Genomic DNA, 12,976 nt, shown 5'->3' on the forward strand with positions numbered 1-12,976 from the left:
TTTTCATGACCCGATTTGAAGTTTTCTTGGCAAAAATACTAGAAGGTTTTGTCATTTTCTTCTCCAACTCATTTTACAATTGAGGAAACTGAAGCAAATAGGGTCATATAGCTGGAAGGTCTGAGGTCACATTTAAACTTGGGAGATGAATCTCTATCCATTGTACCACTTCGTTGCCAGCAAATAATAATTTCAGGGTTTGATTCCTGTTTCTTCTTCACATCTTCTGCCATATGTTTCATATGGAATGGGCAGGGGGAGAGGTGAGGGGAAGGTATTGTCAAATTTTTAAAGAAATTTTTTAACAAAATTTCTTTTCTTTTGTAGCTCAACCAGCGTTGGATCTTTGAATATTGGGGATGCTTTAAAAAGGTCAACTGTTAAAAGCAACTTAGGTGATAAATCTAATTCCTCAGACTATTCTCTTGCAACAGTGGATCTTAAGAGCTTTAAGAAAAACTTGGTGGACATCATTCAACAGAACAAAGAGAGGTGGAAAGAGTTAGCAGCACAAGGTATGGATGAATACATTTGCCTTTTTCCCACCTCAATGCTTCAGATTATTTTCCTTTTATATTATTTCTATCATAACATGTTCATGTTATTTAGAACTAAATAGTTTCTATGTGTGTATTTTCTCTCTTCTCTTCTTCTTCTTCTTCTTCTTCTTCTTCTTTCTCTCTCTCTCTCTCTCTCTCTCTCTCTCTCTCTCTCTCTCTCTCTCTCTCTCTCTCTCTCTCTCTCCCTTACCCTATTATTCCCTGAACCTCCAAGTTACTCCCTTGGATAGTTTGCTGTTCTGTGAGTAAAAGTGTTCTATTTATTAGATTCTATATAAATATTTAGAATGTACAGAGAAGGATATGCTTGATACAGAACCCTGTGTTTCTTTGAAGTTACTACTAGGGAAAAAAATACTGGATTTAAAGAAAGAAGATTCTGGGTCAAGACTTGGATTTAAGTCTGAGTTCTACCAAGGATTTGCTGTGTGGTCTTGTTCTCATTTTGCTTATCTTTGCTTCAATTTCCTAGGGGTTCTTTCAGGTGCTATTGCTTCAAGATCTAGCTTATTCCTTATATTTGAAATAAGGATTTCGTGTATCACAAACCATAAGAGGACGACATGTTCTAATTGCTTTAACCAAATTAATTTAACTATTTAAACAAATTTAATTGTTTGGCTGATCACTTGTCTCTGAGTTTGAGAATATCTCTGAAAACTGCAGTTCAACAATCCTAGCTTCTATATTATCTGAAATATTTGTTCTTTATAAATTTATCGCCATTCTTAAATTCTGTGGATGGGGTTAACCAAGTCATGATATTTTATACTTGTATGGACCTTTCTCAAATCGATCTCATATGTTTATATTTCAAGTCTGCAATGGATCTAGGATCTCACTGATGTGGCTATTCCCTCCAACAGTATAGATTTCAACCTATTCATCTTCTCCTAACCCTGCAAGGTTTTTTCCCCATAGTAAATCCCTTCTTCTATGTCATTGAATTTTATACTAGAAAAGGTGCATCACAGGCTATACATTTATTAGCATTTGTTCTCATTACATGAATAGTTTAATCTGCTTCTCCAATCATACATTTGCTAGGTGCTATATTTAACTCTTTAATATTTATCTGGTATTAATGTGACTATAGTCAAAACATTATGAAGGACAGGTCAGGAAGCTGCTAGAATAAATGAAAAACTTGACTTATTCAAGTCATTTTCAAGTACCATAGTCTAGTGACACTAATCATGCTACTTTCCATTATTCTTTGGGTCAATGCTATTTTAACTCCTTAAGAGATCATGGTATTCTATGAGAGAGAACATTTTCCTAGCTAATTCTAATAGAAATATTTCTAATAACAAGTGTTAGTTATTTATTCCAGTTAATTCTATACAATAACAATACTTTGATTATTGAAAGTTTTATGATGCATCTTCCTGTATATATAAAAACAAAAGGCACTACAAAACATTAAGAGTTCAAAAGTCAATAAACAATAATTACTTAAGTCCTAACCAGTGATATGCTGAGAAATGTTGAATAACCTATAAAAATGAACAGAACCCTAAATCAGGCTATGGTTTGTAACATTTGCCAATTTTTGAGGTGTAAATGTTGAAAATTTAACAGTCAGGTCCTATGAGCTGGTATAATCTGACCCCAAGGCACCTTGGGTTTCAACCACCCCAGTGTAAGGTATTAATTATTTACAGTGATAAGCAGGGAGCAAGTTCTTATATATAAACCATATATAAATCATCTTTGAACACATGGCCTTGGTCTTTCTTCATTATCAACTTATCTAATGACAAAGCTAGAATTCTGTAAATCTCTTATGAGCAGATTTCTTATATATGTCTGTACATTTTACCATTCTTCTGATCAATTTATGTTCATTTTATTTTATTTTATTTTCACATCTAGGAACTAGCATTGGATAAATTCCTTTATCTGCCACTAAATGAATGAAAATGAGGTCTTTGTTAGAGAAATTTACTATAAAATTTTCCTCCAGTTTCCTGTTTTCTTTCTAATCTTGGCTGCACTGATTTTTTTTCTGCAAATTTACTTTTTTTCTTTTATTTTCATGTAATCAAAATTATTCACTTTGCTTCCTGTGATCTTCTTTATCTCTTGTTTGGTTATCCATAGATCTAACAGGTAATTTTTTTCCATTCTCCCTTAATTTATTTGATATAACCATTAACTCATTTTGACCTTATTTTGGCATATAGTGTATAAGATTTTGAGCTATGTCTAGTTCAGTTTTCCCAGTAATTTTTATCAAATAGTGAGTTTTTCTCCCAAAGACTTGACTCTTTGGGTTTATCAAACACTTGATTACTATGGTCATTTACTACTATGTATATAACTAATGTAATCCATTGATCCATCATCTTATTTCTTAGCCAGTTCCATATAATTTTGATGATTTGATGGCTAATTATAATATAATTTGAAATCTGGTACTACTGAACTGCCTTCCTTCAGAGGTTTTCTGTTGATTTCCATATCTTTGATCTTTGTTTTCCAGGTGAATTTTATTATTTTTCCTAGCTTTATAAAATAATTAATTGGTATTTTATCAGCATGGCACTGAATGAGTAAATTAACTTAGGAAGAATGATCTTTTTTTTAATATATCTGCTCAGTTTGTTCATGAGCAATTGATTTTTCTCCATTTCAAAGGTGTTTTATAATTGTGTTCAAAAAGTCCCCGTATTTGTTTTGACAGGTAGTCTCCCATATATTTTATACTGTCTTCAGCTATTTTAATGGAGTTTCTCCTTCTATTTCTTCCTGCTTGGTTTTTGCTGGTAATTTACAGAAATACTGACAATATGGATTTATTTATATCCTACAGCTTTTTTAAATTGTTGATTATTTCAATTAATTTTTTAGTTAATTCTCTAGGGTTTTCTTAAGTAAACCTTCATATCTATAAACCATTACAGTTATGTTTCCTCATTGCTTATTTTTATTCTTTCAATTTGATTTTCTTGTTGTATTGCTATAACTAGTATTTCTAATACAATAAGGAATAATAGTTGGGGTAATCATCCTTGCCTCACCTCTGATCTTATTGGTAAGGTTTCATGCTTATCCCCATTACAGATAATGCTTGCTTTTGGTTTTAAACAAATACTATTTATCATTTTTTTAAAAAGACTCCATTTATCACTATTCTTTCTAATGTTAATAGAAAAATAGACATTGAATTTTGTTTGCATTTATTATATAATCATATGATTTTCCTAGTTGTTAAATAATTAACATATACCCTTAAGCTGTAGGCTATCATACCAGATCTACTTCATGTTGTGTTATTCTCACATATGACATTCTGGCCAAATTGACATTTTTTTTTATGGAGTGTTCCATCCTCTGCCTCCATAGCTTCTAGAACATAATCTAGAATATGTTACTTCTCTATTTCCACCTCACAGACTTCCCAGCTTCCTTTACAGCTTGTATCTGGAGCAATTCCTGATTCATTAGTGTTCTCTCCTTTCTGGAATTAACTTGGATTTATCTATTTCCATCTTTTATCTCATATCTTCATTCCTACCCCATCTCCAAGGGACTACAAGCTTACTGCCTACAGGGACACATTCATCTTTGTCTTTGTAGTCTCAAGGGCCTAGCATCATATTTTACACATAATTAATAAGTATTGGCAGAAGAGAAATAAATTGAATTAAAATTTGTTCTTTCTAGGACACAAGGTGTTGTAAATATCCAATATAATACAATCAAACACCTGAAACATATTAGTTGTGTGAGCCTGGACAAGTCCCATAGCTTCTCTGGGCTACAAGAAGCCCTTTAAGAGGACAAGCTTCAGGGTAGGTGCCCATATGCATTAATATAGGACACTCAGACCCAATGAAATCAAAAGTCCAGGTAAAAAGAAACAAACTTAACACTCAGATTTTTTTCTATCTACTGCCCTATTCAATAAGTTCTGAGTCACCAAGAGTTCAGTTCTCTTAAATATTCTTGACTTATACATCAGGAAAGTAAATAAACATAATTTAGCAAAATTTATAGTATTGGGTAAAGCAAAATTGGTTCACATTGATTAGTCAGAGAATCTAATTTTGCAAACAAGTTAAATATTACTTCTTATAACATCCTCACAGCATTATCATGAAGATAAATGAATGAATTAAAGAAAATATATTAAGTGCTTATCATATGCTAGGTACTGTGCTAATCACTGGGGATGAATCTATATAAAAATACAGTTTCTGATCTTAAGGAGCTTATTTTCTAAAAGAGACAACACAGAAAAGAAAGTTGTGGTTAGGAAACGGCATTTTGGTCTGAAAAGTCACAGAGGCAGAACTAGGGGGCAATAGATTAACAAGTCCTTGTATAGAAGCAATGGCACTATTGATTTGATTACAGTTCTCAAAGTAAAAGAGAAAAGAATAGGAGGAAGGATATAAACAGGAAAAGATGTCAGTGTACATATGTGAAAACCAGACAAGAAGATGGCAAAAGTAAAGTGTGACTATGGGTATGGATTTGGCTAAATGATGTGTGCTACCATTACGAGGACCCTAGAGTGGAGACTCCAACGGAGCACCTTCGGTCCTCAAAGGCACAGTCTTTGGAGGTCTGGCTAGGAGACTAAGGGGGGCATTGCAGAAGATCATCATGGTGAAGAGTGAATAATAGGGAGGCCTGTTTGCCCATCCATTATTTGGAGGTAGTTATAGGAAAAGGATTAAACTGCTTTTTAAGGGTAAGGAGAAATTTTTTGGTAACCATTTCTGATGATTTTATTCTGTTTAATATTTTTCAAGTTCTAAAGTTTTTTTACCAAGCAGCACCATAGCACCAAGTTTGTAAAGGAATCACAAAAACATAATACACTGAAAACTAATCATTGTAATGGCTACTGACAAATAAACCCCATTGAACATCATTAATTGGCTCTATGAAAACGCTTAGGAGGAATATGTTACAGAGGCCAATTAATTTCACAGGAACAATGCCAAAAGTAGGCACTTGGCCAAAAGATATTACAACAGAATTTGCCGTGTTTTGATGGAACGATCAGAGCCACAAAGAGCCCAACTAGGCCAAGGGTACCTACATGGAGTCTGGAAATAAGGTGTGTCTTCTTCCCTACAGGAATCTAGATGTTGGGGTGGCTAGGTGGCTCTGTGGATAAAGCACCAGTCCTGGAGTACGAGTTCAAATCCGGCCTCAGACACTTAATAATTACCTAGTTTTGTGGCCTTGGGCAAACCACTTAACCCCTTGCCTTGAAAATAAAAAACCTAAAAAAAAAAAGAATCTAGATGTTGCCTTAGGCTGGAAAAAGGTCACAAAGTATAATCTTCTGGAGAAGTTCATTCCCTCTTGCCCTTGTCTACCACCATTCATGGATAAGTTTCTCAGACCCATTGTGGGAGAGGCGTCTCCTCCATCACTCCACTAATATTACCTCATCCAACCAGGGTGACCTATAAACATGTAATAGGTCTGAGGACCCATGCCATATTGAGCAGTCAGTATTAGTTGTTTGTTGTGTGCTAGACTTAAAGAATCTTGACCTTGGGATGTGAGGGCACCTGTCTCGCCTCACATGCAGGGTCAGAATTCCCAGTTAGTACTCTATTGTTTGTAATGCATGTGACTGCAAAATGACTTTCTTTGAAATATTATAGGTCTGATACACCTATCTATAAATGCCATGCTATCTCATAGCTCCAATTGTATACTCATGGACCTATTTCAAAGATATAGGATTTCCTCTCCCACATAGAAGTCAACCCCCACACACACACACGTGTGTGTATATATATATATATATATATATATATATGTGTGTGTGTGTTTGTATATTCTGTGTATATATTGTATGTATGTATGTATGTATATACATATCTGCATATTCTGAATAAATAGAAGATAATGGAGTACTGACAATTCAGGGAATTAGAAAAGGTTTCACGTAGAAGGTAATGCTTATGCTAAGTCTTAAAAGGAATGAAGGATTCTTTAAGGAGAGGAATACATTCTAAGTATCCAGGAAAAATAGAACAAAGACATGGAGAGAGAGAAGGAAAAGTACTGAATAAGAAGTAAGAAGGTTCTTTTGCCTGGATCTTAGAGTGAATGAAGAGGAGTATTGTGTGAGGTGGAAAGGTAAACTGAGGGCAGACTTCACAGGGCTTTAAATACTAATCAGAGGATTTATTTTTGATCCTAGACTTAATGGGGTATCATTAAAATTTTTTGGAAAGGGGTGATTATGGTCAGGCCTGTTGTTCAGAAAAATCACTTTGGCCACTTGGTTGTGAATGGATTGGAGTTAAAAAATGAGGTAGGGAAACCAATTAGGAAGCCTGAGCAATTAAATTTGAACCTTTGAGAAAAATGGGGGAGTACAAAAAAGAGATTTTTAAAAATTATTTTGAACATGGTGAATCTGAGATGTCTACTAGCCATCCAGTTCAAAAAAGGCAGTATCGTAGAAAGGGAGTTCAGACAGAAATCAAACTGGATATATAGATTTGGAAAATATAGAGATGACAAATCCATGGGAATTAATGGGATCATCAAAACCAAGACTGAGCCTTGGGTACATCCCATGTTAGACTTCATGATTTGAAGATCCATCTAAACAAGACTCAAAGTGAGAACCAAAAGAGAATAGTGTCACAAAAATACGATCATCTTTTTCAATTCCTTTCATTGAGAAAGGGAGAATTGGAGGATGATAGCTAGTGGTAATGTCCAGTGAGGGATGAGACTTAGATCTCTTGACAGATTCTAACTGGAATCTCTGTAATCAACTTAGATATAGCACAGAGGCATCCTCTTTGAGTAGTGTCTGCTCTTCCTAGACTTAAAGCTCACTGTTTTATAATTGTTCACTTTAAAATAACACTAAAATTACTAGATGGCTTAGGACCAAAAGTACAAAGCAAAACCAATATAGAATGCTTCTAGCCTAAATATGAAAGGCTGAATGAACTTCCTGTATAAATCTTGTCTCCATTCTAATGTTTTGGCTAATGTGCTTGCTTGGGTGGCTAAAAGTATACTATCATTAAGTCTTCTCTGCGTAGATTCAACCCACCCTCCTAGTTACTAGATTAGTGTTAAATCTTACAGAATGAGTTGGAATACTCAATATAATCTCAGTGACTAATATATGACACTGATCTAGCAAAAATGAGAAATCAACTAATTATTGTAAAAGGTTTCACTGTACATTAGACATTCTCTTTTAAATGCTAAAGTTGTTCTGGTGGAAATGAAATTCAGGTATCCTTCCTTTAAGATAGGATTGATCTCCATCTCTGCCTCTATCCTCTCTCTCTCTCTCTCTCTCTCTCTGTCTCTCTGCCTTTCTCTGTCTCTGTCTGTGTCTGTCTGCCTCTCTCTCTCTGTCTCTCTGCCTTTCTCTGTGTCTCTGTGTCTGTCTGTCTGTCTGCCTCTCTCTCTCTCTCTCTCTCTCTCTCTCTCTCTCTCTCTCTCTCTCTCTCTCTCTCTCTCACACACACACACACACACACACACACACAGACACACACAGAGCAGGGTTTTTTTATTTTTCCCATTCTATCCTCTCTCATTGTTATCCATGTACATATGACATTCCCTATGAAGCTGTAAATTCCATAAATAGTTTTTGAATGAATGAACCCTTCATGAATAGATAATATAAGGGTTTTATCATTGACACATCCTTTTCAATTGTAGAATATTTTGAACCATAAATAAATGGTCAAGGTAATTAATGTTGATTTAGAGCAAATAGCATAGGAAAGAAACATTCCTGAAAAGGTCCCATATCCCTAAGAAATGTGTTTATATACAATAAGCTTAGACAGTTTTCCAGGAGTTCCTTAACATAAAGCTCACTGAATGAAATCATTCTTTTTCACTTAAGAAAAAAGACCAAGTTTTATATAATTGATGACTCAAGAGTTCAATACTCTGTAGCAACCTTTTCCCACTCTTAGATTAACGATATATTTTTAAGGCCTCTAAGGAATTCACTGAACAGCCTATTAGCATAATGATCAAACATATGGGATTCTAATTTAGAGCCTTGATGTTTAATTAATATCCCGAAGTCCTGAAAATCTGCTAATGTTGACCTCAGTGCAATTTTAATGAAGATTATTCTAGCCTGGGTATATTTCAAAAAGTGACAGTGTTCCCAATGAAGAATGACAGCAGTGATGCTTGAAATGGCTTCATTTTATTAGTTGTTTTACTTTGGAATACAGTTCTCCATGTGTATTTTAGAAGCTTTTGAGGAGACCAAATATGATGCAAATATTGTATAGTAAGGATATGGAAGAATTTATTCAAGTAGATAAAAAATTGAGAGGCTAAGGAAAAAAAATGTGTTCTCTTTTTCCTGTAAATGAATGAGGAATTAAGACAATAAATTGATTCTATACTTGTTTCTATGGTGCTTGTTTAAAATATCATTTAGGTATTTTAAAAAATTAATACAAAGAAAAGTTATTCAAAGGTCACCTTTCTATAAACTAAGAAAATAAAAACAAAAATCTTGAAACTTTATCATAGAAATTACAGACAAAATTCCGATAAGAATATTCAAATTATTTTTAAGAATGAATATAGATTTTACTAAAAAGAAAAATTACTGTTTCTTTGGATATGAAAAGAATGAAAAGTAATTTTTATTGAACTTTACATGTAAATAGCAGGGAATACCGGGGACAGTTTTCTCTGAATTGTGTCAAAACACAAGGTTATAACTCAGATTGTGATTTCAATCATTTAAAATACTTTTATCCAGATTTTTCCAGAGGGAAAAAAATTCCTTAAAAGTTAGTCTTAGAAGTTGCAAGATTTATAATGTCATGATAATATTAATGAGAATAAAAATAAAAATGGATAACTGCTTTTTTAATACAAAAGGATTAGGAAAATAGAAGAGGAAAAAAGAATGAAAATATATTGAGGGGAAGAGAAATGGGAAAAAGAGCTCAAGAATACTAAACTATTAAATCAAGTTATTGCCCAGGTAAATTTTACTCTTGCTTTACCATCTGCAAAACTAGATGATTTTTTGTACCTTGCGCCAATGAACTGCTTTGAAGATTTTTTTTTTAGCTTTTAGATAGCTTTATTTTTTATCTTGAATATTATCTGAAGAATATTTTATTAGGTAAAAGAATATGTTAGCTGGTGAGTGAATGTAAATAACATTTGAAAAACCCGTAACCTTCATTTACCTGGTTACTGCTAAGAATATGAAGGCCAATTTCAGGGAAAAAGGGAACCGCTTATTGGGAAAAAAATAAATTGTTGTGTGATGTGATTTTTCCCTGTCTCGATGCATTTGTATTTTGATTATCAATGAAGAATTGTTTTTGGACATAGGGATAATCTTAATAGCAGCAGCTAAATGGGGAAAGGGGAAGACTGAAAAATACAACTTTATTTGCAATTACTGAGCACACAGATTGTCTCCTATATATGTTCTAAAAGCTTGATTTTGCTTTTTTTTAAAAAGTACTTTCCTGAAAGGCTGACAGCCGGAATGTTTCCAAACAAAAGTAAGAAAAGGATACATTATGAGTCATCTTAAAGTAAATTTAATAATCACCATGACTCAAAAAGTGAATGATTTATATAATAATATTCTTGTATACTTTAGAAATTTTATTCTAAATTCACTTCACTGTAGTGGATATCTACCCATACTTTCACCTCCATCAATCTTAGTTCTTCTACTATTCCAGTTCCCAATTTGCTGTTTTCCCCCTTCAATTATACCTCTTAGAACCTTTTCCCAGACTAATTCCTTTTCATGTTGCTCAAGGGAAAATAAAACTTGGAAGAAGTCAACATGAAAGGAGCTAGCCATCTCTATCATAGCTGTATTACCAGACTTGCAACTTCCAGGATTTTTCCCTTGGGTAAAATCTGGGACAGTCTCATGGTTGACCAGTTATCACACACTCCCAAAAGAAGAGTACTTCATTCTGTATCATCTGGAATATTCTTCTATGTATACCTTTTCTGATTTCTATTTTACTATTGACTTGCAAAATGGGTGCTACTTACTTTGGGTGTTCATTTTAAAACTGATATTTGGTGGAAAGGGAATCAAGCTTTTATATAAAGCATAGGTCCTCATTTCCCCCTTAAAAAAGTAATTTAGCTTGAGTCTGAAATTTTCATCTACTAGATGAATAATATTTTAGGTAACAGAAATAATTCTCACCTAGGGCAACCTCTTTCTGAGGAGACTGGATGGCCTAGCTGCTAGCCCCAAACTCTTGGTTCCTTTTCTTTTATAAAAAAAATTTATTTAAGGCAATGGGGTTAGGTGACTTGCCCAAAGTCACACACAGCAAGGTAATCGTTAAGTGTCTAAGGCTGTATTTGATCTCAGGGCCTTCTGACTCCAGAGCTCTATCCACTAAGCCACCTAGCTGCCCCTTCCTGGTTCCTTTTATTGAAGAAATTGTTTCTCTTGAAGAGACAGTGGGGAGAAGAAACTAGAGATGTCTAGATTCTTTCTCCTTTTGAGCCATGGGATACTCTCATGCTACATGTGAGGGACTTCACTACACTTACAAAGAATAAACTTAAATTCCGATAAAGTGAATTTAAGTATAAGACAACATCTTTATTAACTCCAACACTGAAACCATTTTCTCTTATGCTTACATATTTACTATCACTCAGTAGCCTGGTACAATAAGATTCCACTATCAGTGAATATCATCTTATTTAGATAGTGGTTGCTGTTCTGTACTGGCTCCAGGTCATTCTTAATATTTTGGAAGAGTTCAGTTCTTGGCCCACTTGGCTTGGACTCACCCTTCCACTCCAAACTGTACCCTTGTACTGAGGGACTTCAATATACGGAGTATTGTCTCATTAAATATTCAGGTGTTTACCAAACTCCTCATTTCCCATCATCAGCACTTACACGTGAACTCAGGCACACAAAGGAATAATCATCCATCGTTGATCTCACTATCCCCCATAACCATTAAACTTCAAGAACTCTGACTGCAACTTGTCTTCTGTTTTTAGGATCCATATCAGCTTTCAGTCATTTTGCTCCTTTAGATCATCACTCTTGCTCTGACTCTTATCAAATGGAAGCTTTAGGGAAAATTTGGGAGTTTGGGACCCATTATAAAGACCCTACTAAAAGGATCTATCTTATTATTCCTAAATATGTAAAATATCAACTTGATTAATACTGATTAGGATAGAGTAGGAGTCTAAATGAATCATTTCTCACAAATCCACCCACCTCTCTTAATCCCCTGATCAGATTTCTCCATCTTCTCTATGAGTATGTATATGTATATGTATACTTATGTATATAGCATATAAAAACTTTGTTAAAAATCGAGGTAAAGTATATAAACATAATTTCCTTGTCATAAGCTTGTCAAAAACAAACAAAAAAGGATGAGTTGTTACTGATGCTGGCCTTTGTAATCACTGGATATTCTGGGTATCTGGATATTCACCAACTATCTCTTCAATGATCCTCTCCTGGAATCCAAACATTTCCTTCTCTCCTGAAGCCATCTGCATCACTACTCCCCTATCTACCTTAATATGAAAATAGGGAATATCCTTCTCATCAATTCTGTATCTCAAAATACCTTTACATCATCCCCTTTATTCTTTCCTTTTTCTCAGTCTTGGAGGAGGACTTTCAACTTCCAAAGCCAACCCCACTCCTTGTATCCTTAAACACCTCCCCTAATATTTCTTTTGGAAGCTTGACCTCCCCCACTCTCTATTCTTCAATCTCTTCATAACCAATATGTTCAGATCTCTTCTGGCATTAAAATAATCCTCATTTCACTCTATCATCACTCAAACTTTCTTCCTATTTCTCTCATCCCTTTCACTCTACTAGAAAAAAGCAATAATTCCATAGTTGTGGTTTCTTTTTTACTCCCTTACTAATCCTTACACTCTGATTCCAACCTTTTTTCCTCTCATCATATGTTTAAAACTGCTTTCTCCAAGGTTCCCAGTTATGTCTACAGTTGCTAAATCAAAGGGTCTTCTCTGAGTCCTTATCTTTCTTGACCTCTCTCTGGTTTCTAATAAGTAAAAGAGAATTTGATTTTATGACAAAAATCTCCATACTCTGGAAATCAAAGAATTTCATAACTAGAAAGGTTTATAGTAATCATATATGCTTACTTTTATCTGAGAAGGTAGTCCCTTTATTATTTATCTTATAAGTGACCTTTGCTTGAAGAACTGTAATGAGTAAGAACACATGAGCTACATAGGAAGAGAAAAAAGGAAGAAGGGAATAAGGAAAAGAAGGGGGGAAAGGAAGAATACACTGGGGGTGGAGTGGGGAGGCAATAGAGTACTCACTGAATAGAACACCAGCCCTGGAGTCAGGAGGACCTGAGTTCAAATCCGACCTCAGACACTTAATAATTATCTAGCTATGTGACCTT

At 34.3% G+C, this 12,976-nt stretch overlaps 1 protein-coding gene across 5 annotated transcripts in view; it reads left to right on the top strand.

Annotated features, from left to right (window-relative positions):
* Window positions 1-12,976, top strand: part of PDE1A (phosphodiesterase 1A) — a 353,702-nt gene that overhangs the window by 302,393 nt on the left and 38,333 nt on the right. For all 5 annotated transcript variants that reach the window (XR_012474224.1, XM_074215560.1, XM_074215561.1 and 2 more), the window contains exon 13: window positions 328-515. Coding sequence is in view for 4 of the 5 variants with exons in the window: in XM_074215560.1 (XP_074071661.1) it covers window positions 328-515 (188 nt within the window). In the remaining variant the exon portion in view is untranslated. The remainder of the gene's footprint in view (window positions 1-327; window positions 516-12,976) is intronic.

Source organism: Macrotis lagotis, chromosome 1 (assembly GCF_037893015.1).
Source record: "Macrotis lagotis isolate mMagLag1 chromosome 1, bilby.v1.9.chrom.fasta, whole genome shotgun sequence".
In the NCBI taxonomy this organism is placed as follows: domain Eukaryota; kingdom Metazoa; phylum Chordata; class Mammalia; order Peramelemorphia; family Peramelidae; genus Macrotis; species Macrotis lagotis.